Below are 25846 nucleotides of genomic sequence, written 5' to 3' on the forward strand. Positions count from 1 at the left end.
GGAAAGACACCATTTTTTTTTTTTTTTTTTACACTGAGTGAATGAGGCTGTCCTCTAGAAGAATGCCAAGGACAAACGTATAATTCAAACTAGTAGAAATAGATAGATTCAGATCTCAAACTAAGGGGTGATTTTTTTTCTTGCTATGGTGAGAAGCACACAATTTGTACCTAATAATGAGGTGGCCTACAATGGACTATTTTTAGAGCCCCAATCATGATAGGTATAAAGGGTATGCCTTACTTCTGAAGGTCCAGACAGGATTATGAGAGGAAAAAGGAATAGGAATGGTTCACAAACCTCAGTAAATATTCCCCTTGTTTTTCAAGATTATATTGTTCCCTTGGAATTTTTTACAAGGGTCAAGCAGAAAACTTAAAGAACTTGGTACATTCAGTTACATTAAATTTATATAGGATTTTTAAAAATATGTTTATTCTCCTTTCCTTGACCTCTAATCCACTTTTTGTGTAATTAAAAAGAATATTACTAACCATATGTCAGACACTATAGCACAAATGATGGTGCAAGGCATTTTGAAACAGTAGCTAAACTAGTAAGACTACTTGCATGGTAGAAAAAGAAAAATCACAGTAGAATTTTTAATGAAAATTCTTGGTTTTGAATAAAAACATATATTAGTATAGATAACATGTAGTATAGTACAGATAACATGTAATATTGTAGCAAATGCAAATGATTTTGCTAGTCAGTATTGCTTAGATTAATTTGAAATATGTTCTTGAAGATTTGCTATCTTTCACTGTAGGAATGAAATTGATTGGTAAGGCATATATAGTCACTATGAATTAATTCCTGAAATAATTAAGGAATTACTGTTCATTTTTTCACATTTATAAATATTGTTTAATCCACATACTGGCATAATAAAAGAGATCACTTGTTTTCTTGAAAATCAATTTGATATAATCTAGAATAACTTTTCAAAATCTCCTTTTATGTTCTTGTAATACTAAGCAATTAAATGCTACCTAAATTTTTAAAATTTTACTTAGCCAACTTTAAGTTCTGAAATAATCCAAACCTTACCTGTTGTGCATCTTCCCATTTTTCCTTGTTTTCTTCATCTAGAAGGTTGCTAACTATTTGAAAGAAGTTCTGTAAATTAAATTAGATAAAGGATTTAATATTACATGAGATAATGTACTTTTCAGCAACATCCATTTGGGTTGATTGGGTGGTAAGGCTATAAACACTTTGCACTACTGCTTTATGAACCTAACAGATTATTCTAGAAGATCTCTAAGGAACCATTTTCAGCACCATAACTCTAGGAGTTCTACATAATGTCACATACACACCCCAGAAGAGATCAGAATTGGTAAAACCCATATTTTCATGCACAATTATTTGTTCCATTATAGTCTATATTCTATTGCCATATTATGGTATAATTACTTACTCCTTACAAATATGTTTTATTCCTTCTGTAATGAAATTCATAGGCATTTGCTTTATTACAAATTATCCCATTAATTACTAACCTTGGTTGCCACTTATACTGATGTTTGGAAGATATTACAGTGAAGACCACTGACTATGGGCAAAGCTGAGGCAAGTGACAGGCTCCCTGAGTTGGAAACCTGGCTCTGTCCTTCATGGCTATTTCACTTTGGACAGGTTACTTACCCTCTCTTATTGGCAGTTTCCTCATCTATGAAATGGTGATTATGGAACTATCTACTGCAAAGATGAAATTAAATTTTCCAACTACCTGGCATATAGCACATGGCAAGTGCCCAATAAATCTTAGCTGGTTTTAAATTATTATCCTACACTCCTATGCCCTTTGCCAGCATGTACAATGAAAGAAGGAATAGGCATGCTAATATTTTCCTATTAAAGCTCCAAATCCTTGCCATCACTCTCCTCCCTAACTGTTGAGAACCTACAGGTTTTACCTTGTTTAGCAGAACCCACAATGATTTTTTTTTGCTTTCTTGCCATGCAGACAGGCACATTTTGGTGTTTGTTTTTCAGTCACTGTGTACACATTGACAGAGAGTGGGGCTGGATTCAGCCTTGTAAGTGCTCATTTGATACATGAGGTATTTTATCAGATAGCAACCCTTCTGTCCTCTTTCACTGCACTGTGACATCAAGACACAAGAGCCAGGAGAAGAAAGCCAGGGTGCCTGCTGAAGACAAGTGTTGACTAGGGGTCGAAAGAGACCCCAAAAATGCAATGTAAAGCCATGGCCTGACATTTGTTTAAGCTACATGGACACTGGTTGCTTGATTGTGGCCTCAGAGCCCATCTCTTCTATGTGGTCTAAACAGAATTTAGCAGGAGCATTCAACTTACACAGAAACATTAGCTTAGGACAGGACTCTCTTGAGGGTGAAAATAATCATGATTTTTTCTCATCAGTCTGCCTGCCTGTATAGCTTTTTCAAAACAAGCCTTTGTTCTAATTCCAAATAAAATCACCTGGGTGTTTTTGAAGAAAAACAAAGCTGTTTTTCATTTCCTCTACTGTCATGGTTTAAAGCTGTTAATGTCTATATTTAATTGCACTATTTGTGCTACTTATTTTTAATAGTTCCTGGCAATCACATGGTTGAAACATGTTTCAAGTCATAACCTCTATAAAAGTTACAGGATATTTTATGCAACTCTTGAAAAAAACTGCAAGTCTGTTTTAGAACATTTTCAATTGGTATAACCTTTTTGTACTACCAGTCATTTTTTCCCACTTCAAATTTCCTGATGGGGGTGATAACATTTTAAAGGTTCAGTGCATTGAGCTGTTACTCTACCTATGAGCAGAAAGAATTAAACTTCAGAGTTCTCCAAATGCCTAAGGCTGGTTAACTCAGTAGGAGACATGGTATTAATGAAGCAAAAGTTGAAGATTTCATTCTTGAACATGCCAGTTAGCTATGCTGAGGTCTGCAACTGCCACCTTTTAGACAAAATGCATGCTGTTGCTAACAAGAGGTACCAAGAAAATGGGAAGCAGTGTGTGCAAATGCTTCTTCAAATCTAGGAAAACATCTCACAAAGCATGCTTTATTGGAAGTGGATCAGTAACCCTATGCTGTATATTAAGGCCAGAGGGTACATACAATTCCTTGATAAAAATGATAAATTCAGAGTTCAGTTCTTAAAAACCACCAGAGAGCATTCATAAAATCAAACATTCCTACAACATTCATTCAATTAACCAGAGAGAAAAAAAATACTTTGTACCATTCTCCAAGCCAATAATTAATTGAGCTTTATGAAATCAGAGTCACAACACTGGTAAACAATAAAGATTGTGCCACAGAACATGTTCTCCTTCTGACTGTCGATTTGATTTGGGAACCATCAGCAGTAACACTGACTAATGGGGACCCTATAGGGGTATGGTGAGCTAATCTTGAATATCTCTGGGTTTGGGTGTGCATGCGGAGAGTAAGTCTTTCTTGTTCACTAGTGTATCCTCAGCACATAAAATGCCTGGTCCATACCAAGTATTTAATAAAGTTTTAAGCTACAGGCAATCATGAAATTATAAAGTCAGGACCTCAGGTTTTCAAAGAACACCCAAGCACCATTCCTTTGAGCTGACACTGCTCTCAAATGCATAGGAAAAAAAAAATTGATTATACACACACACACACACACACACACACAAACATATCAAGTCACTTTGGCATTTCTTCATAGATCTGACAGATAGATAGAACAGAACTGAACTGAACAGAAGATTATTTTGAAGAGGGGACTCATAACATTTCATGCCACTTGACTGAAATCTTCAAGAAAGTATAAAGCAGCTTTCACAGCAGCAGAACTTACTTGGAGTTCTTTTGAAGCTCTGTTAATGGTGGTAATAGCTATCTTCTGATGATTTATGGATCAGGTCACTCATGTCAACCTTTGAAATTCATTTATTTTTTTTTCCAGTGGCCCTGATCCCAATGGCCTTGCCTGATTTGAAATATCAAGTGTTTTTGGCAGAGTCTAAGGTTGGAGCTTCAGCTGGACAGAGCCGATTTAAAATTTTCTCCATTATTTGTTAACTGTGCGATTCTGGGAAAATGTTGAACACTTAAGCCTTACTTTTCTAACCTATGGGATGGAGATGACAGAGTTGCCTTGCAGAGTTATAAAGCTTGTAGCTAATCCTTAGCACAGGACCTGACACATGGTAAGTGTTCAATATCTGATGGCTTTAAGGTTTTATTCCCTTTGTGTTGTCTATTTTATGACTGGCTGCATGATTTGTATTTATAGCCACATTCTAGCAAATATGCACATATAATGTTGATACAGCTGCTCACAACCAGTGATACTCTCTCTCCTGTCCTCTTTAATGTCTCTTCCCCTTTAGGCAATATGTGGAACACATAACTGATTGACCGCTCACATTGGAGCCTTTAATTTGTTCAGCAGAAAGCTCTCCTTCCTAGGCATCTGCTCTCCTGGGAGGGGTTTTCAGTGTAGTTATTATCAGATACTTACTGAGAGATACTGTGTTAAATGGTTGTGGTGTGGAGCCAAAGGTCAAAGAGGTATGGATCTTTGCTTTTTCTTTGCAGGAAATATTAGGAAAATCATTTCTGTAAAAGTTATGTCACAAAGAGAAAGAAGCACAAATACTTCTGCCACATTTTAAATGCAGGTCCTAGATTTGGGCATATGAAGGAAAAAGTACACTCTATTTTATGAAAGTAGTAAAGAATTCTTTGTTCTACTCCAAATTGGATTCCAGTTGACAGATACCATATGGATTGCATACAACTTTGTATAAATATACTGAAGCATGTCTTAGCATATAGCATTTGCTGAATCTCTCATGTAGCTTAGGCTAGTGATTTGGGATAGCTGAGCCACAAGAAATGTATCCCTCTCCTAATTCAGAAGCAAAATGCTTGAACACAGAGGGACAAAGACAAGCCCTAAGGGAAAAGATTGAATAATATAGAGCTGAAGGTTTGAAGGAATTATGGTGGTTCTGATGGGAAATATAGGGGGAAACATAAAAATGACTCAATTGCTAAAGACGGAATTAGGGACAAGCCATTAGGACGAGGATTCATAGCATAGGATAGATAATGGATCTCCACTCTAGAGAAGGCTACAAGGCCATGCAGGATCCAGCTTCTTCTCATTGCTCTAACTTTATCTTATGCTATTCTGCTTCATGCTCTCTATATTCCAGGATTATTGGTCTTCTTAAACATCCTAAATCCTTTTCTTCCCAGCCCCCAGAAACACACACACACACTCACACACACACCCACACACATATACATGCAATTCTCTTTCCTGGACTGCCCTACTGTCCATGCATTACATGGATGGCCCTTTCTCATCCTTTGTGTCTAGGTTTATATGCTATTTCCTCAAAAGGCTGTTGCTAGACCACCACCAGCATCCCCTTAGCTCCTTTTTTTTTTGTTGTTGCACTATGTAGCCTTCCTTTGAAGAATATCACAATCTTAAAATTATGATTTATTTGTATGATGATTGCTTTATGGCTTGCCCCTCCACCAACCTATAATCTAGCAGGGATTATTTCTATTTTATTCGCTGTTGTGCCCCCAGAGCACAGCATAAGGGACAGCAAAATGTGAAGACTCAAATATTTAAAATTGATCAACTGAAGGCCTACCATATATAAGTCATTGGGGAAATTAAAAATAAAACTTAAATGGTCAGTTCCTACCTTAAAAGAAACTCTAAATCAGGATTTTCAAAACTGGAAATGCAGATATCTGCAGAGGAAACCTGTTTCCAGATGATCTACCATAAGAAAGATGAGGAAATCTTCTAATTTATCTCCCAAACTTCACAGCCATGGCCACATGTGTCACATACCACCCGTCTAACTTGCTGCCTTCTCTTCACATCAGCACCCTCCCCTGCTATAACCAACACCACCAGAGTTCTCACTATGTACAGGAAAGGAGATCCAACTCTTTTTTTACAAGGAAGAAAACTGATTATCTTGATCAAATATAGGATCAATCTCTTCCTATTCCAAATGGCATTCTGAAGTCTCAAGGCAATTCTTGAGCACAAGTACATATTTTTGAGAAGGTGCAGGATCTGTTTAGTGGAGAAGCAGCAGCTGTGAATGCTCATTGTTGGCCCTCAGGTGTAGACATGGCAACAACCAATGAAAGGGCCTCATTCTTTGCCACACAGAAAACCCTACCTATGAGCCACTGCCGCTACCCAACCCTTGCCGTAATCTATTTGGTGGTAAGAATTCTCTTTCTTTCAGCAAAAGAATGACATAGGGATAGTTATAAAATTATAACTCAGATAGCAAAATGGAAGGGGATTTGGCAAGGATGAAGATGGGTGAAAGGAAAAATACCATGGAAGACGGAAGACATCTCAATAGCCCAAGGTAAAGATTATGACAGTCTGAACTAGAGCAGTGGAAGTGGGAATAGAAAGGAGGGGGCAGATATAGAGAATACTTGAGAAGCAAAAATACCCTGGCACTGTTCTAAGTGCTGGAGACACAACAGTGAACAAGACACTATGAGGGCTCCTACCCTCATGGAGCTAACATTCTAGTGGTTTACGGGAGAAAATAAATAAGTAAACAAATGAAAAAGTAAGATGATGTCAGATAGCAATTAAAAAAACAAAATAGGCAAAGGGATACAAAATGGCTGTGTCAGGAAGTAGGTGGGTGCGTGTAAGATTACTTTAGAGTGGGCTGTCAGCAAAAAAGAGCATTTTAAGGAGGTGACATTTGAGCTAAGACCAAATGAAGAAAAAGAAGCAGCTGTGGGAAAACTTGAGGAAGAAGTTCTGGAAAAAAAAATGAGAAGAGAAAGTACAAAGTACTTGGGTAGAGGACAGTCTTAATGAAGTGAGAAGAACAGAAAGAAGGTCAAAGTAGCTGGAGTGCTCTTGAATAGGGTGCTGAATCGGAAGGAGGAGGAGAATATTAATACGGGATTAATAAGAGAGGCAGGGGATAGATCAAATGAAACTTTGATCCCACAATGGTTACACGGCATGAATTTTGTTTAAAAAAACACAAAACAAAACAAAACTTTGGCTGCTGAGTGAAGAAGAGAGTGTAGAGGACTAAGAGTGAAAATAGGGAGATCAAAAAGGAGTCTATCTTAATTATTTGGGCAACAGATGATGGTATCTTGGTTTAGGAAAATATGAAGACGTGGTAACAGATTGGACAGGTGGGAAAGTGTAGAATAAAGGATCAGGCTTTGGTTTCTGGCTAAAGTAATTTAGGGTAGTGATACAGTTAGCCATGCTATATACTTCACAGGGTTGAGAAGGGAAATATTGAACTTAGTTTTTTTTCCAGGTGAAAATGAGGAATCTACAATATAGGTAGCAGAAGAGGCCCATTTGGCAATTTTAAGCACAAGCCTGAAGCTCAAAAGTTACAAATTTGGATATCAACAGTCCTGGTTGAAAACTGAAGGCTTTGAGGGGGAAAAATCAGATTACCATGAATAGAGCTGAATTGAATGAAGTCAAAGTTTAAGTACCAGGGAACACTGGAGAGACTGAGGGAAAAAAGAAGAAGAAGTTAAGAGAGATGAGGAGAGGTAGGAAGAAAACCAGGAGTGACAGGTAACAGAATTAAATGAATTCATAAAGAAGGCTCTCCACCAGACAGATTAATCCAGAGAAAACAGGCCAGGCATTTAACCAGAAAAAATTCCAAAAGGACCTCTAGTTATACTGCAGCTAAGTCTCGTGTATTTTTTCAGCCTCTATGCACACGGTCAATGACATTTACATGCATGATATACAAAACCATGGACATATCCCTATTGCAGATTGACTTGGATAACAGATGACCAATTCCCTGTGTGCTGGCTGTGACTCAATTCTTAGTCTTCTATTCAAGAAAGCATATAGGAATGAAACTGAATAAGAGCAACATCAGTACATGAATAGTCTTATGTTCTAACGTATTTGTTTTTTTTTTTTTTTAAAGTAAATAATTTCTAAACTGGGCTTTAACTTTTTTTTTTTTTTTTAGTAACAGATGAATAGGCAAAATAACTTGTAATTGATCAGGACAAAAAGTCTTGATGCTGTAGGTTAGGCCCTTATCAAGAATATCCATCCAAACCGCAGATCAACTGGCCATTGGCAATTAGAAACTATTAAGGCATCATCAAGCATTCAGGAAGACAGGAGATAATAACCTAAAAGATCACCTAGCAGGTATCAGAGACAAAAACATATGGGGAATATGATTCAGAGGTAAGAAACTGAGCCACTGGAAAACTGAGGATCAAAGGGCAGGGGCCTTTCTGTAGGACGAGAGTACCCAGGTCAGCAGGGATGACTTGACCTGGAAGCTAGTGTAAGAGGTGCCTCCCAGCAGGGCTAAGTGTCCAAGCTGGGACCACTGCACACTGTCAGACCCAGAGGAGTGCAAGGGCAGATTACTGAAGAGGATATCTCCTATTATTCCCTAGTTTTGGCAAAAACTTAGAGTCTTTAAAGACATCTTTATGTTTCTTTTTCTTTTAGTCACAAATCTCATAGAAACTCTGACTCAATTTGAAAATGACATAAGAATATTGTCCTGGGAATCACTGTTTTTCACTCTAATCTCATTCCTCTGCCATGATGTAAGACAGTTTGACCTGTGGAGTTTCTGATAACTTGGATGGACAATTTTTTTACATAAAATTATGTCTCTTCATGCTAAATTTAGGGTCAAGGACTTCATGAAGAGGCAGAAGCGGGAGTCTGCTTTGAGGTACAGTGGATGGGTGATGCTGACCGGCAAAGTTTGGGCAGCCCTGGCTGAGACACCTTGAGACCACTATGTGAGAGAATCATGCACACCTCACAGACTGACACCCCGGGACACAGGAAGCAGCCACAGCACGTCCTGTCCCAGGGGAAGGTGCCTGGCACACACCTTTTCCTTAAAGGGCAATTCTCACAGCCCTCACGATGCCACAATAATTTAAGAGAAAAATTTTTGTTAATAAGTGGAATCACAACAGAAAACTACCTGTACATTTTGCTAATGTAAATCTCATTATTTTCTTTACTCTGAAGAAATAAAGAAGGATTCTGAAAGGATGAAAATCTCTATTAGACATTTGGTTGTATTTTTTTAACTTAAACAAAATAATATATTTGCATGACACAGCATTTACTGGCTGAGCAGTGTACACATTCTTTACAACTTCCTTGACTCCCATCCTGCTTTCAGTTGACTGTTGTACATACTTTGTACTCTCCAGGGGAGATTTTAGTTCCTCTCAGCCTACAGCCATCTTCTAAGTTTAGCTCATGGTAGGATTTAATCATGTTGATTTATGAAGCAGGAATGGCTGCTTAACATCTCTCCCATTTAAGGAAGTTATTTAATGTTGAATCTCTTATTTTCACCTTTATAATGAGGGCAAGGTTTAAAGAATACCTAGAAAGAGATAGTGATGCAAGGTTCTCTTTAACACAGAGAAATAATAGGGAATCCTCTCAGGCACTAAGGATTGAGAACAGCAGCCACTTAGAGGAAGTGATTATCAGCCAGGACTTATGACTGTTGTTTTAGTTTCCTACGCTGCTTAAACAGATACCATGAAAAAAAAAAATAGATACCATGAAATGGGTTGGCTTAAACAATGGGAATTTATTAGCTCACAGTTTGAGGGCAAGAAAATGTCAAAATCAAAGCATCATCAAGGTGATGATTTCTTCCCAAAAATCGGTTGATAACGATCCTTGGCTCCTATGCCACATGGCAAGGCAGATGTGGCATCTGCTGATCTCTCCCTTCTCTTCTGGGTTATGTTCCTTTCAGCTACTTGCTTCCGTGGATCTATTTCTCTCTTTGTCTGAATTTCATTCTCTTATAAAGGGCTCCAGTAATAGGAATAAGACTCATCCTGAAGGAGGTGGTTCACATCTTAACTGAGAGCCTCATCAAAAGGTCCTGCTTACAATGGGTCCACGTGAACAGGAATGGATTAAATTTAAGAACATGCCTTTTTCTGGGGTATATATAACTTCAAACTACCACAGTCCACCCTATGGATCCAAAAAAGATATGTTTTTTCTACATGCAAAATACATTCATTCCATCACAATATCCCAAAAGCCTTAAATCATTTCAGAAACAATGCTTAGTACAAAGTCTCATCAAAATCAGTTACAGGTGTGATCTGTCCTGGGCCACAATCCTCCTCCATCTGTGGACCTGTAAAACCTAGAGAACAAGTTATCTGCTTCCAATATAGAAAGACAAACAGAGGCAGGCTCAACATTCCAATTCCCATAGGGAGAAACTGAAAGGAAAACAGGAGTCATGGGTCCCCCAAAATTCCAAAACCCTGCAGGGTATACTCCTTTAGATTATAAGATCTGAGAGCTATCTATGGAATGATGTTTTGTCCTCAGGAGCTGATGAAGTGGCAGCCACACCCCTTCCAAGCACTTGTCCAGCAACCATGCTCTCCCCAAACACTGGGGTGAAGGTTCCATACTCGTCAAGAACTGGGGTAATGGCCAGACTCTCTGCAACTCCTGGAGCATAGGGTCCACCCTCATCAAGCATCAGGATGGCAGCCAGACCCTCCACAATCCCCAGGACATCTGAGAAAAGTGGGGTGGTAGCACTCTTCCTGAACAACAGGGTTAAAGGCCTGCCTTCTCCAAGTGCCAGGGCAGACTCGATCTTTAACATACACAGGTGGGCCTGTTTTCTTGGTCCAAGAAGATGTCTTTGTCCAGACATTAGTTTTGATGGCCCTGCCCTTGAAGTGATTTTTCCTTCAATCTGTCCCTTTTAGTCCAGTCTGGCAATGGTTCCATTCATATAGATCTCACAAAAAAAATCTACCAGTTTTGCAATAATACACAGGAGTCCAATCCATCAGACAGTAGAACTTTCCACTGGTCCTTCCTGGATAACTGCATCTCCAATCCTGACTTGCACTGAAATGGCTGACTGGATCCATGTTCAGTAAAACCCTCACATGGAGCACTGTTCTCTGGGGACTTGCTTTCTAGAAACTCAGAATTTTCCAAACTACTGATTTCTGGTTTCTTTGTGCCCAGGAGTTCAGTTGTCAGCTCAACCCTTTCCTCTCACATTATAGTACAAGTATAGTACAAGTATAGTGCAAGGAGAAACCAGGTTGTACTCTCTGCACTTAGCTTGAAATCTCCTCAGCTAAAAATCTAAGTCCATTGCTTTCAAATTCTGCTTTCCATCATACATCAGAACTCAATTTTGCCAACTTCTCTGCCACTTAAAAATAAGGATTGCCTTATTTTCCAGTTTGCAATGACACATTCATCATTTCTGTCTATGGTCTCATCAAAAGTACCTTTAGCACCCATATTTCTACCAAAAGTCTCTTCAAAGCAATCTAGGTCTTTTCTACAAAGTGCCTCACAATTCTTCTATGAGCCTCTCCTCATTACCCAATTCCAAGCCCTTTCTGCATTTTTGGTATCTGCAACAGCAGCACCCCACTCTCTTGGTACCAAAATCTGTTTTAGTTTCCCAGGCTGCTTAAAGCAGATATCATGAAATGGGTTGGCTTAAACAATGGGAATTTATTAGCTTACAGTCTTAGAGCAAGAAAATGTCCAAATTAAGGCATCATCAAGGCGATGCTTTCTTCCCAAAGACCTGCTGCCAGCAAACCTTGGCTCCTCTGCCACATGGCAAGGCACACAGCAGAGTCTGCTGGTCTCTCCCTTCTCTTGCAGGTTTCATTGCTTTCCACTTCTTGCTTCCATGGCTTTCTCTCTCTGTCTAAATTTCATTCTGTTGTAGAGGGCTCCATAATAGGAATATGACTCATCCTGAATGAGGTGGGTCACGCCTTAACTGACATAGCCTCATCAAAAGGTCCTACTTACAATGGATCCACATGCAGAGAAATGGATTAAATTTAAGAACATGCCTTTTTCTGAGGTACATACAGTCACAGATTACAATACATTTTTTCCCCACCTCCTTCGTGCCATGGTTCTCATTGAGCCAGAAAATTCCAATATTGATTTAAGCAATTTTTCTCAACCACTTGCTGTCTAACTTTAAAATGGCCCCATAGTGTCAACGATAAGGACTAATGCTTCTTGTCTGTCTCCCACTTTCCCTGACACATTTCCTGTGAAATATTTGACCCTCCTTTCTTGGCAGGAGAGATGACAAAATACACACTGGCACTGGCAGCAGTTGCTTGTGGTCTAGAGATGCTTTAGGTTTTGCTCCATTAGAATCTCACCTTCCCAGATAATGAGGGTCACTACATTTATTGAGCCAGATATACTATGTGCCAGATACTGTATAAAGTGTTTTATATGGACAATTTAATCCTCTCATGAAACCTATGAAGTAGGTACTATTATCCCCTTATTATGAAAGAGAAAACTGAGGCACAAAGAGCTGGAGTCACTTATCTAGGTTTGCACAGCTAGCAAGTGGCAGAGTCACAATCTGAAAGGTCAGGATCTGCCCACAGAACAAAAACTCCTAATCATGCCCTCCTTATCTCCCCTACTTGGGTTTGAGAAAATTACTAATCCTTCTGCAGAGGATATTCTTTAAGTAGAGGATCTCAAGGCATCAGGTTGTATCTTGAATGCTAGAGTTATACTACAATTTCAAACCAAAGAGCTCTTACCAGAACTTAAATGTCAATAAAATTAGACCACCTCTAGAGATAAGGCTTATCATTGTATGGCAGTCTTGTATTATTGTACTGACACCTGCTCCCACATTCCTCGACCAACATTTTTGTATGCAAATGTAAAAGTGTCTGGCACTGAAATCACAGGAAAAATAATACTCAAGGGTCCTCATCAGGTGACCAATATTGTAGATAGTAAGTTCCACAGTGCAACATACATACTCATCCAGTGTTTTTGGACAGAAGAGGCTTGACTTAGCCGAGATCACTACCTTTGATTTCCATTTAATTCTCTGATCCCTTTACTTTGAAACATTTACCTCAAATATAGCCTACAATTAAGAAAGAAATTGTAAGCTGAGGCTTGAACTGCCTGCTAAATCTCAACTATTGGTTATAAATTTCCCAAACTGAGGGAATGTGTCAGCTAAACAAGTATTTTTCAAATGTTGAGTGGTGAACTGTTTCAGGACCTTTTCTTAATGAAATAGAAAAGAATAAAAAATATCAGACTGCTTTATATATAATGATACTTTGTGAAATTCCAGTTTTCCATTATAAATTGATATAAACTGTGTTTCTTACAGTGAGTCACAGTCAAAAATATTTGGAAACAGTGAGTTAGACCAACCCAGGTTTTGACAGGGAACAGGATACCTGAGTAGAGACCGGTCTTTGCATTCAGCTGAGTGGTGAGGAAAAGTTTCAGGGGCACAGCACACAAAAAGTCCACATGGATACCTCCATGCAGGTATTCTTTCCACATTTTCTTTCTTCACTCCCAAGTATAAACTTTCATTCCATTGAGAGGTCTCTCCTTCTTTTATGGCCCACTGTTAGTAAAACATGCCTTTGTGTTTTCTCACCCCTGGATCAATGCCATAGCCTCTCCATGGGTTTCCCTCCCCATCTCCCTTTACTTATCTTTCAATGTCTCTAGCCCTGTCAGATCATCTTTCCAAAAATACCACTTGCATTTAGTAACCTTGTCTATAGAGAATCTAGCCCAAGCTCTTCTCTTCGGCCTTGACCTTGCTGCCTTCATGATCTGTACTTACTTTCCAACATGGCTTTGACTGTGCTGTTTCCTTGTTTGAGTGTTTCTAAGACTAACTTCCTTCCTCAAATTCTATCTCAAGTCCTAACTCTCCCATGAAGCATTTTCTTACTGCTGCAGTTCAACCCTCTATATTTCTAGAATTCCTAGAAGTGGGACATACTGTATTTATAATCTCTCTACTTTATTATCACAATCTAGCCTCATGTATGCCATTTTTTTCCTCAATGGTATTGTAAGCAACTTGAGAGCAAGGCCAGTCTGTCACTTGTGGGTTGAGTAATAATGTCACCAATAATGACATCAATGAATACTTACTATGTGTCCAGTAAGTAACAAATATTACTACGTATGTATTACTATGTATTTGATATATATTATTTCTAAGTTATTTCAGAACCCTGAATTATTATCTCTTCTTTATTTTTCTTTAGAGATGAAGAAATAAGGTAGAAAAAGATTAAGTGATGTGTTCAAAGTAACCAAGAGAGTTACCAGACAAGCTGGAATTTGAACTTACACAGATCTGATTCAACATATTCAAGTGGTATGGCTCCTTGTACAGGCAGTACAAACTCAATTCTCTGTTTGTAGAACAAGAACTCTACAGTTTTTTCCGGTATTTACAAAAGGCAACTGGGCAAGTGCTCTTTTCTCTCTCTCTCAAGTGTATGCTCAGAGTAGTTTTCCCCTCCTCCTCATCCTCTTCTTCATCTTCGTCATTTTCTTTTTTGTGAAGCAATGTGAACTCCCCATCATCACTGTACTACCTGCATTCATTCATTAATAGCTTCAACAAATATTTAAGTTTCTACTATGCTTCAAGTGCCAGGCCAAGCCCTAGAGACATATGCATAATCATCTTTTAAGGAGTTTCTAATTTAGGCAGAACTAGAAACATATAATTGCAATGTTAGGTGTGAAAAGTGCTATAGTAGAGATATTTACAAGGTTTCACAAGGTCATTGAAGTAGAAAAGAATCTAATTTTGTCTGGGATTTGGTGAGAAGACTTTTGCAAAGAAATGATTTTTGAACTGGATCTTGAAGGAACAACTTGGCAGATTCGAAAAGGAAAGAATATTCCCTATACAGAAGTAATACGACCACAGTCTTGGAGATATGACAAAGCCCTGAGGTTTGGAAAGGAATATGCCAGAAGGGAAAAGACTTCTGCAATATCTATTCTACCAGTTTCAATAACAACAACAACAAAATTATTACTAATTTGCCTCCTCATTTTATGAACACAAATATGCTTTTCTGATTTTCTTCAGAAATCAGGATGGGACTTAAGATCAATGGCATCTTAGCATTGTTTTATAGTTACATGCAGCAGTTTTTCCTTTCTCAGAGAATTATAAAATGTTGATGTGTATTGTAATTGATAGTGTCTAAGATGTGATGAAACACAGTTTCACAGTCATACCTAGAGATGGGTTCTTTCAGGTTAGAAGAATACAACTTTATGAGCCACATTTTATGACCCAGCAGCCAAACGTGGCAAAACCAGAGTACCCATGCAACTACCACTATGGGGGTACAGTTGGCACATGTTGCATTAAATCTCCTACTAGACATATGGTGGTGGCTAGTTTCTATTAGTGATAATCTCGTAATTTATTTCCTTTGTTTCCTCTGTTTCTTTTGTCTTTACTTTTCCATTTTGAGTTTTTGGCATTAAAAATAAACCACAGGTATCATACGAATGCTTTGAGGGTGGGCATATTCTTAACATGCAACAGCTGCCAAAGAGTTAAATGTCTGCAAGTAGAGTAATAAACTGCTACACTTTGCAGTTAACCCATGTTACTTACTGAAGTAATTGTGCCCATTTTATTTTTTAGTATTAACTTTAAAAAGTGGTACTTAGGGGCTCAGCCATGTATTTTCCAATGAAATTCATGGCAATCGCATTTTTTACTAATAAGAATTCACACTATGAAGTTTTAAATTCCTAGTTACTTTCATTAGATAAGGAAATGCTATATGCTACTTGATTTTTTAAAAAAGGGGTGGGTTATATTTTTTGCTTCCTATTTCTCAGTTGACAATGATGGTAAATTATTGTTCCCAAGTAATAAAAGAGGACATCAATTTCAAGAACTTAAAATCCAGGTGACTCATGTAATTATAATGCTGTCCTTCATTAATGTGAATAGTCTGGGGGAACTTTTACTTCATAATTTTATTGATTCCTTAAGCTGAAAGTAGTATTCCGATTTATGAAGTTGTCAGTCCTCCATACGTGTTTAAAATTAAATAAAAAGAAAGTTAAAAAAAAAAAAAAAAAAAAAGACTTACTGCCATTTAAAAAAAAAACAGATTTGCTATGAGTTGTGAGTTGATTTGGGGGAAGGCAATAATAGTTTATAACATGTTAAATTACAAGGGTAAATATAAAGTTCTACAGGTTTGTTCATTTAAAAAATGAATAAAAAGTAGTGTATATGAAGAATGACTTGGTGAGATTTAGAAGCCCTGTTAAAAGAAATTTTCTGTGGATGGATTTTCTCCAAAGAAAAAATGAAAACAAAAGCAAAGCAAAACAAAACAAAAACTTACCTTCTGGAAATAAAAATGATAATTACACAAATGTCATTTCAGTAAAGAAAAGGACCTCATATGTTGGAATGAATCATGCCAGCTCTTATGCTCTTAATTTATAATATCACTAAAACCATAACCATCTAAAGGCCTTCAAAAATTTCCCAAGTCTTTACAGTTTAAAGTAAACTTATTTCTAATAGATAAGCATACATATCTCTACTTATCTATCAGTCATCTATCTATCTGTATGTATGTACACACACACACACAATGGAAGTTGCGGCTATTCTATCTCTTCTTCATTAATGAACAAATCAACCTTTTATTGAATCTAGCGTTATTATAAATAAAATGCCTTTCACATTACTTTTAAAAGAATGTGCTCTGTAAATATTTTTATTTAATCTTTCTGTTGTCTTTGTTCATCATTTCCCAATGTAAAAAAAAGAATGAAGAAAGCTCAGTGGTATCTATATGATTATTAATTTTGTTGTTAATTAATCTAGTCAACAACATTTGTTGAAAATCCCCCATAGCAAAGACGCTAAATCTTGTTTGGGGGGAGGCACTGGGCCAGGTACAAAGATGGATCAGTAAAATTTCTTCATTTCCAGACTTACTAAGAAGTGCTAATAATGTAAGATGTTTTTTAAAAATGCAGCAGTAAAAGTACTTTTGGAGTTCAGAAACCCAGAAGACCAAGAGATTACTTTAGAAGACTGGGACAGAACAATGTAGGCTGAAAGAACAGAGGCAGCAAAGATCCAGAGCCAAGAACATACGGGGCATTGAGGAAGCAGGAAGTGGTTTGCTTGGCTCAACTGCAGGGTCTGCAAAGAGGAAGAAAAATCCACTCATGCGGCTGGAAAAGGAAGGTAACATACAAAATTTAGAGTGCACTAGAAGCCATTCTAAAGACTCCGGATTATCATTCAGGAGGCCAGTCCTGGGACAACTACTAGGATTTCAGTGTATAAAGTAGATGGGAGTGTACGTCAATAGTGAGGGAGAATCAAAGGAAAGAGTCCATGTTAATCATGTAGGCTGTGATCAGCAGAGACTGAATTAGGATAAGGGCAATGGGAATGAAGAGGTAAGAATAGATGGAAGAGACACTGTGTAAACAGACCCAACAGGAAATAAAGAGAGGGGAAAATTGAAATAACATTAAGGTTCTAGCCTGGGGACTGGTAATTTTACAAAGAGAAGTAGAAAATGTATGGAAACTTGAAACTCAGAACGATTTTATTACATATTAAACCTGAGGGGCTAATCAATTAGAAACATCCAAAGCCTTTAGAAATGGAGGATTGAAGTTTACTTAAGGTATAGGGCAAGATTATAAACTGGAGTATATAATTATGTAAAGAAGACAATGAATGCCTGCAAATTATCTGTATTAAATTATTTGTGGGAAGTAGAAAAAGAGAGGCACAAAGTTCTCTTGGATTTCAGAGGAAAGAGAGATCGTTTTCAGATGGAGTTCGGAGCTTGATGGTCTGGGATTCAAAGACATGCTAGAGAGAGGGTCTAGGATTTTAGCAGGCAGAGATGAAAGAAGAAGGAATTCCAGGAGAGGAGGGCATCCCAGGTGCCTGAAAAGACACAAGGAAAGAAAACAAAATAAGAACATATTTCTCCTTGTGAGTGAATGGCAAGTTCACCATTGTGCTTGGAACTCTACATACATGGAGAGGACTGGGACTGGTGAGACACTAGGATTGAAATGGAGTGAACCTATACCTGACTAGGCCAAAATTACAATAAAATAATCATCCAGATTGTTCTGTTTAAGTCAGACCAGTTAATGTCCATGATTAAGCACTCAGTTAAACTAACTGTTCATTGAGTAAATGCACTCTACTAAGTAGCTCAATTAAAATCTGTTCCCACTAGAAATTGGTCATCTTAGTTTCTTGAACTTCAGCACCTAAAAATCTTAAAGCACTATGCTTTTGAGAGTCAGAGACCCTGGATGTTATCTATTGCCGCATTCTGCTCAATATTTGAACTATAAACAGTGCCTGAGGTTATTTTGAAAATGCAACTTGTATTCTGTGGCAAGGACTTCAACTGCTATTTTCAATAGAAATGCCAATGGATAGGAAAAATTTGCTTTGCTTGCTATAAACTTTTTAAAATTTGAAAACTTTTTCATTCTTTGTAAGGGATAAAAAAGTATCTCTGAAATGCTCAAATGAGGATAATCTTTTTGCCCAAAGTTAAACAATCAAAAATATATAGTCTGGACACTAGTAGTATAATATAAAATTCAGGACCAAGAATCCTCAAAGCCATTACTATATAATTATAGTAATATATGTATCTCTGCATGCAAATCAGGGCATCACTATTATTTATGAATGATTCCATGCTACCAAAAAGCCTTCTTTTCCACTTCCGCCCAATAGCTGATTAAACAAAACAAAGCCACAAACCAAAATCTAACGACTACAACAAAATCCCTCCATTCTCCAAAGAAAATGCAAATAAAACTCCCCAATGAGAGTAAACTGAAAGAAAACAATACCTGGTCTGGGATTTTTGCCAAAACTTTATTTTAATGAACTTTATTCAGAGATACAGGAAGAACATTATGCTAAAAATGCAGAAATCAACTCAGCATTCTTGGCAGGAGTGAATTTTAGCCTACAGCACAAAAAGAGTTAATCTGAAATGCAAACTGGAGTTGCATTAAATATACTTTGCCATTCAACAAGCTTTGTTTTAATGGCAAAGGCAATCCTGAAATTGGGTGAGTACTTAAAATTTTATTATGAAAATAAATGATGTTGCTCTAAAAGTCTTCCTTGACAAGAAAAACATGCTGAGAGGAGTTACTGGATTTTCTATGTTCCCATCCAGAACAATTCTCCATTTGCCTGATATTTTCAGGAAATGGTTCCACAAAATTAAATATGGCTTTGCCCCTTCTAATAGCAACCCCCCCCCACCCCCAAACAAACCTCACACTATGTCTTCTTTGCATGTTATACTTAATGTGCTTTCATTAGGCTTAATGTACTTTTAATAGCCTCCTATGGCAAGATGCTGATATTAAATGTGCAAATAAAACATCTGCAATACCACCTTGAATTTGTTATAGTGCCTTTTATCTGAGGGCTGGAGCACTTCACACACATTCTCATCCATAATACATCTTGAGGTGTACTATTTGTGTTTTATGGTTGAGGACACTGAGGTGCAGGATGACTAAGGGAACTGAGGTCATTTCTAGAGCTCACACCAAACACAGTTTGATGTCTCCCCTGCAGAAGTGAGCATTCCCTCCCTCTGGTCCAGGCTGCCTCCGAGATGGCTGCACTGGTTCTTGGGGCCAAAAATTGATTTCTTCTTCATGTGATTGTCTCTCTTACCTGGACACCATCAGATGCTGGGATGTAACTTGCCCTTTTAAACGTGTCTGTCACATTTCTGAGGATTTCCACAGACATCAAAAGATCGCCGGCGTAGAAATTTTTCCTCTGAGTTAAATCCAACAGTGTCTTGGTCACCTGGGACATCCCATCACCTGCCAGCATTCGCTGCCCCTTCGCAAGGTGTTCTTTAATCTGTGATGGTCAAAAGAACAGAATAAACATCAGAATCTTCATTACTATTTCTCTACATATCTTGATCAAACAAATATATTTAAAATTGCTCAGTGAACTTTAAAATAGCATTGTAATACTTGGGAGGGCTTCAAAACTGTTAATTGTGTAACCCACACTCAGATGGATAAACACTCCAGATGTAAAAGCTAATGAGTGTATACACTTTGGAAGGTCTGATGGACTTGTTATTTCTAGTTCTCAGCATCCACAATTCAGCACATGGGGCAAAATGTGTATTAATATAGGTTTATAATGAACTAAAATTAAAATAAATATTTCTTTTTTTTGCACGTGGTAAACATGGGAGACTGTTCAGTGAGGTGTGACCAGAAATGAGAAAATATCCATTTTTTGCTAATAGGCTGGGCTTAATAACTTTTGACTTAACTTTTAAAATAAACACATCTTTATATAGTATTGTGTGTGTCACATGGACAATTTTTTTAATTAAATTCAGTTTTATTGAAATATATTCACACACCATACAATCATCCCTGATATACAATCCACTGTCCACAGTATGATAACATAGTTATGCGTTCATCACCACAATCTATCTCTGAACATTTTCCTTACATCAGAAAGAACCAGAACAAGAATAAAAAATAAAAGTGAAAAAAGAACACCCAAATCATCCCCCCATCCCACCCCATTTGTCTTTTAGTTTTTATCCCCATTCCTCCACTCATCCATACACTAGATAAAGGGGGTGTGATCCACAAGGTCTTCACAATCACACTGTCACCCCTTGTAATCCACATTATTATATAATTGTCTTCAGGAGTCCAGACTGCTGGGTTGGAGTTTGGTAGTTTCGGGTATTTACTTCTAGCTATTCCAATACATTAAAGCCTAAGAGGTGTTATCTATATAGTGCATAAGAATGTCCACCAGAGTGACCTCTCAACTCCATCTGGAATCTCTCAGCCACTGAAACTATTTCGTCTCATTTTGCATCCCCCTTTTGGTCAAGACGATACTCTCAGTCCCACGATGCCGGGTCCACATTCATCCCTGGGAGTCATACTCTGCGTTGCCAGGGAGATTTACACCCCTGGGAGTCGGGTCCCACGTAGGGGGGAGGGCAGCAAGTACACCTGTCGAGATGGCTCAGTTAGGGAGAGAGAGGGCCACATCTGAGCAACAAAGAGGTACTCAGGGGGAAACTCTTAGGCACCATTACATACAACTTTAGACTCTCTTTTGTGGTAATGAGCTTCATAAGGGCAAGTCCCATGCTCGAGGGCTCAGAACATCAAACCGCCAGTCCCAATGTTTGCGACAACATCAACACCAGTCCAGGTGAGGATGTCCAACACATCCGCACCTTCCCCCAGATCCTCGGGGCTGGAGAGGGGGAGGCTGTAAATATATTTTTATTATCTGCCCAAATTACTCTAGGATGTGTCACTATTTCACTCCAGCCTATACTAACCTATCGTATCTCATTTCCTATTCAAAGTTCCATGCAATTGTGGTATTTGAACAAATCAACTGTAGAGTTGTACCGTTTAGAAAATTTAGATCCTGTACCAAATAGATATCTATTCCCTTGGTCTCATATGAAAGTTGAAGTTTTAAAACACAATCAGTTTCAACCTTTATCCTTTGGCCTGGCTTGCCCTGGTCTTAACCAGACCTGCTTCATTCATATCACTAATTGAAGTCTGGGCTCTTTTTCAGCATTTTTTTTTTTTTTTTTTTTTTGACAGTGGCTGTATGCACTAACACTGACATTCATATCTGCGGAGCTCTAGCTCTGAGTTTCAGGTGTCTCAGAGATATGCATTGTTCCAGAGACCAATCAGGTTATACACTAGGGGATCAGCATCTCAAAGTTTAGAGATAGGCCTTACAATTCAGGGATAGAGTTAACTGCTGTAAGATCACATGGACAATTTTAGCTTGAGAAAAGATAAGGACTGCTGTGACATGATTAAAAGGTAAATTATTTTAGCTTTGTGTTAAGAATAAATAAACAACATCAACTACAACACCACCCAGCTAGTTCTTTAGCAACTTGAACAGAACATAAAGATGCAAAGCTAAAATTAGTTAGATGGCCAGAGAAATATGCTGTCAATTCTCATATTTGCTTACCTTATAGTTTAAAGGATGAAAAGTATCTTATCATAATGTGGAAAAATGATAAGGTAAGAGAAAGTAAAGAGATACCAAGAGTCCATTGTACTTTTACTTGTCTCCCAAAATGCTGATATTTATCTTCTCATCACTAAATTTGTGATAAAATTAACTTATCAAAAGATCATGAAGTAATGAAGAAATAACACAATAGAGTAAAACTGAAACAGAAAGGTTAATGTCTAATAAGTGGAAATATCAATTTCCCAGAAAGAAATGTTCCAATAAATCAGTTAAAGAATGGCAATCCTTAAAGAATCTAAACTAACCAAGAAGGTAAGGTACTTTATAAATGTATTTAAAAAAGTGTTATTTTGGCACTTCAAATATTTTACTTTTCTGTAGCCTCTGTCAAAAATACTCTGTTACAAGAAAACTCTTCAGAGACACTATTTCCACTGTGTTATGCTAAAAAAGTAACATACTCAGACAGCTTATTACTTTTTGCTTTCTCCTTTGGATTTCTTCTTTTGTGTCCTCTCAGTGGCAGCCATCAGCCACTGAATAAGCCCAAACTATTGACAAGGCATCATTGATCCACCCCTGTCTACCTCTTTGGCATCAATGAACATTACTGTGGGGTAATATTAACATATTTAATCATGATACAGCCACAGCATTGGCCAACCAGAAAGAACACTGACCCATCAGAGCAGAGGCTAGTTGGTTTGACATGATGGTGTGTACCATGAATTCTAGCCCTGTACCTAAACTGCAGATAACTATTTGCATTTTACTGTTCAGGTTATGTGTTTCATGACTTAGCATTTTGCACTAGATATTCCAACCCTGTCTTCTATTTTCTCATGTTTAAAAACACTTAGGTTTTGTTGGAACGGCTTTTTAAATGGATAAGGGGAAGATTCTGGAAGAATTGTGAGGAGCTTGATAGAAAAGGCCTAAACTGCCTCAAAGAGACTGAACGGAGTGCAGCTGTGAGTGACATTTTGAAGAGAAGCAAGCTTGCTAGAGAGGAACGTCCTGGGAGAAGCCATTTTGAAACCAGAACTTTGGAGCAGACACCAGCCATGTGCCTTCCCAGCTAACAGAGGTTTTCCGGACGCTATCTGCCATCCTCCAGTGAAGGTACCCGATTACTGATGTGTTACCTTGGACACTTTATGGCCTTAAGACCGTAACTGTATAGCCAAATAAACCCCCTTTTTATAAAACCCAAAAAAAAAAAAAAAAAAAAAAAAAGACAATTGGAAAGAAGGGAAAGTTAAAATCTGTGACTATTTAAAATATCTATGAGTATTTAAAAACTTGATAATAAATTTTTCTACAGAAAAAAAAATAAAAAAATAAAAACACTTAGGTTTTGTCCTGTTTTTTTCTAAATATCTAAGCAGAGTTAATCAATTTCATTTCAGTGCTCTTATAAATGCATGCCTCTTATCACACTGAATTATATTTATTTGCTTTTACCATATGTCTTTTTGCCCCAATTATCTCTCCAATCCTTGAGGGTAGGTTACCTGCCTTATTCACAGTCTTATACATAGCACAGTAAATGTTTGTTAGAGTGAATTCAGTTCAATTGTGTCAAAACTATACCCTGTGGTGTCATAGAATGGAATGGACTTTGGAACCAGGAGTGCCTAGGTTTGAACTTCAACTTTGCAACTTATTAGCTATGTAACTTAGTCCCCCAGAGACTGAGTTTAACACCACTCCTTGGAAATTTGAAAAATATGCCTATGTGGTAAAAAAAAAGTTTTAAAAATAACTGTCTCAATTCAAATGAACCCACACAAGCCTAAAAAATATAGCACAGGCTACTGCATATGTGAAAGCTTCTCACCTCACCATGGTCTGTGTGACCTACATGATCTAGTGCTTGGAGACTTCTAACACCTTCCCCCATCATTCACTGTGCTCTAGTAATGCTGATCTTTTTGTACCTCCTCAAAAACAGTAAGTACATGCCTACCTCGTGGTCTTTGCATTCGCATTTCCTTTTGCCTAGAGTAGTCTTCTGATAGAGCTTCACATCCTTCAGACCTCTTGCAGAGAGATCTTACCTGATCTCCTATCTAAAATGGTACCCTTGTCATTCTCAATCATCTTAGCCTACTTCATCATGCTTAACTTTACCTAACATTGTGCACCTATTTCTTGGCTTATTTGTTTTTCTGCCTCTCCCACTAGAATATAACCCTTGGGGATTTTGTCTATTTTCATTAGGCCCTAGGATTAAGTTAGGCACATTCGAAAGCTGTTTTAACTCACTTATCAAATAGGTCATAGCAAACACTGTTACCAAATAGCATGAGATAAATAAACTACCTGCCTTAAAGAGACAGTATAGCCTCTGGGTTGGAAAATGTCTGGTTCAGTTAAGTGGAATGTGAAGAAAGTTTTGAAGAGAAATGAAGCTGTGATGGCTAATTTCATACATCAGTTTGGCTAGGTTATGGCTGTCCAGTTGCTTGGTCAGGCAAGCACTGGCCTGATTGCTACTATGAGGGTATTTTATGGATTCAAATCATTACTCAGTTGATTGCATCTATGGTTGATTACATCTACAATCAACAAAGGACAGTGCCTTCAGCAATGAGAGAAGTCTTATCATCCAATCTGTCTAAGGCCTTAAAGGGAGAACTGATGATTTCATCAGTCAGAAACAAGAATTTCTATCTCTATCCAGACAGACAGCTTCTCCTGGGGAATTCACTGTCACCATCATCAAATTTCTAACTTGTGGCCTCTGCAAAGGAGGCCTTGCCAGTCCCCACACTTGCATGAGCCAATTCCTATAATAAATCTCCTAATATTTACATACCCACATCTGTCAGTTCTATTTCTCTAGAGAACTAGGCTAATACAGCAGTTATAGGGTTTCATACAAACACTTTCATAAAATTCAGCCTTCAGTTTTGTGCTAGTGATGCAAATTGCAGCTGTGATACTCAAAACCACAGAACACTTTAATCGTTATCCATTAGAAGAATAGTTTATTTTACTTGGCAAGGTAAACAACATCTGAGTGCCTCAAATCATACCTTCATCTATTATTTTGGCAAACCATACCTATGCCTGCAAGAGATCTAACTTGTACAGATCCATTATATCATTGCCCTCAAATAAAAGCATCACAACATTGACTTAAATCTTGAGGAATAAAACATGTAGACATGTTTGTAATAAAAATAGTTACAGAAGGCACTGGAGGGCTAAACTAATCAGAGATAGGAAAGCCAGCATTTCACCTCTGGGTCAGCAACAAATCCAGCCAGCGTCAGTAGTAAATTAACATCACTGCCATCTGACAGCTGCTTAGCCAGCTTATGTGGAATGAGTTGCTCTCAATCTACCTCTTAGCAGACAGGTGTCCAGATCACACCACCAGCTCTCACAATTGGCACTAATTAGCATCCTTCCTAGCATCAGCAGTAGAAAGCATCCAGAATAAATACATTGTATTATGTTCACACATCAGTGTATACTGTTAGCAGCATTCACAAAGGGAATAAAGGGTGGATAAGACAGATGCCCATCTATAACATATTCAGTGGAGAGACAATTTCCAGTTTCTTGCTCCTCCATCCACAACACAAGCAAACTGTGAAACATTCTCTCCTTACATCATATCTACCCTTTCACTGCCTTTATTTTAAATGACAAATCCATGTGTTATCTGGTGGGCTGTTTTTCTCTTTTCTGTGTTAGAAAGAAGTTGAGTCTAAATTGGGTTTGTTCACCTGACCTTTCTCCACTTCAGACTGTCCTTTACTTGCATTCTACCTCTTCTCCTTTGCTGCCCCCCTTCATTAAGACAGTCACCTCTTCTGATTTTGAGTCCAAACTCTTCTTTTTCTACCTTTCCCTCTCAAAAAATGTTCTGACAGGATATA

At 37.8% G+C, this 25846-nt stretch overlaps 1 protein-coding gene across 4 annotated transcripts in view; it reads right to left on the reverse strand.

The window, feature by feature from the left end:
* The window catches only part of ADGRB3 (adhesion G protein-coupled receptor B3), a 772638-nt gene that overhangs the window by 364842 nt on the left and 381950 nt on the right, over positions 1-25846 (reverse strand). For all 4 annotated transcript variants that reach the window (XM_037842636.1, XM_037842635.1, XM_037842634.1 and 1 more), the window contains 2 exons: positions 19611-19805; positions 1051-1119 (listed from right to left, as the gene is read on the reverse strand). In XM_037842636.1, the coding sequence (XP_037698564.1) occupies positions 1051-1119; positions 19611-19805 (264 nt within the window). The remainder of the gene's footprint in view (positions 1-1050; positions 1120-19610; positions 19806-25846) is intronic.

The sequence above is a fragment of the Choloepus didactylus genome, chromosome 7 (assembly GCF_015220235.1).
Source record: "Choloepus didactylus isolate mChoDid1 chromosome 7, mChoDid1.pri, whole genome shotgun sequence".
NCBI lineage: Eukaryota > Metazoa > Chordata > Mammalia > Pilosa > Megalonychidae > Choloepus > Choloepus didactylus.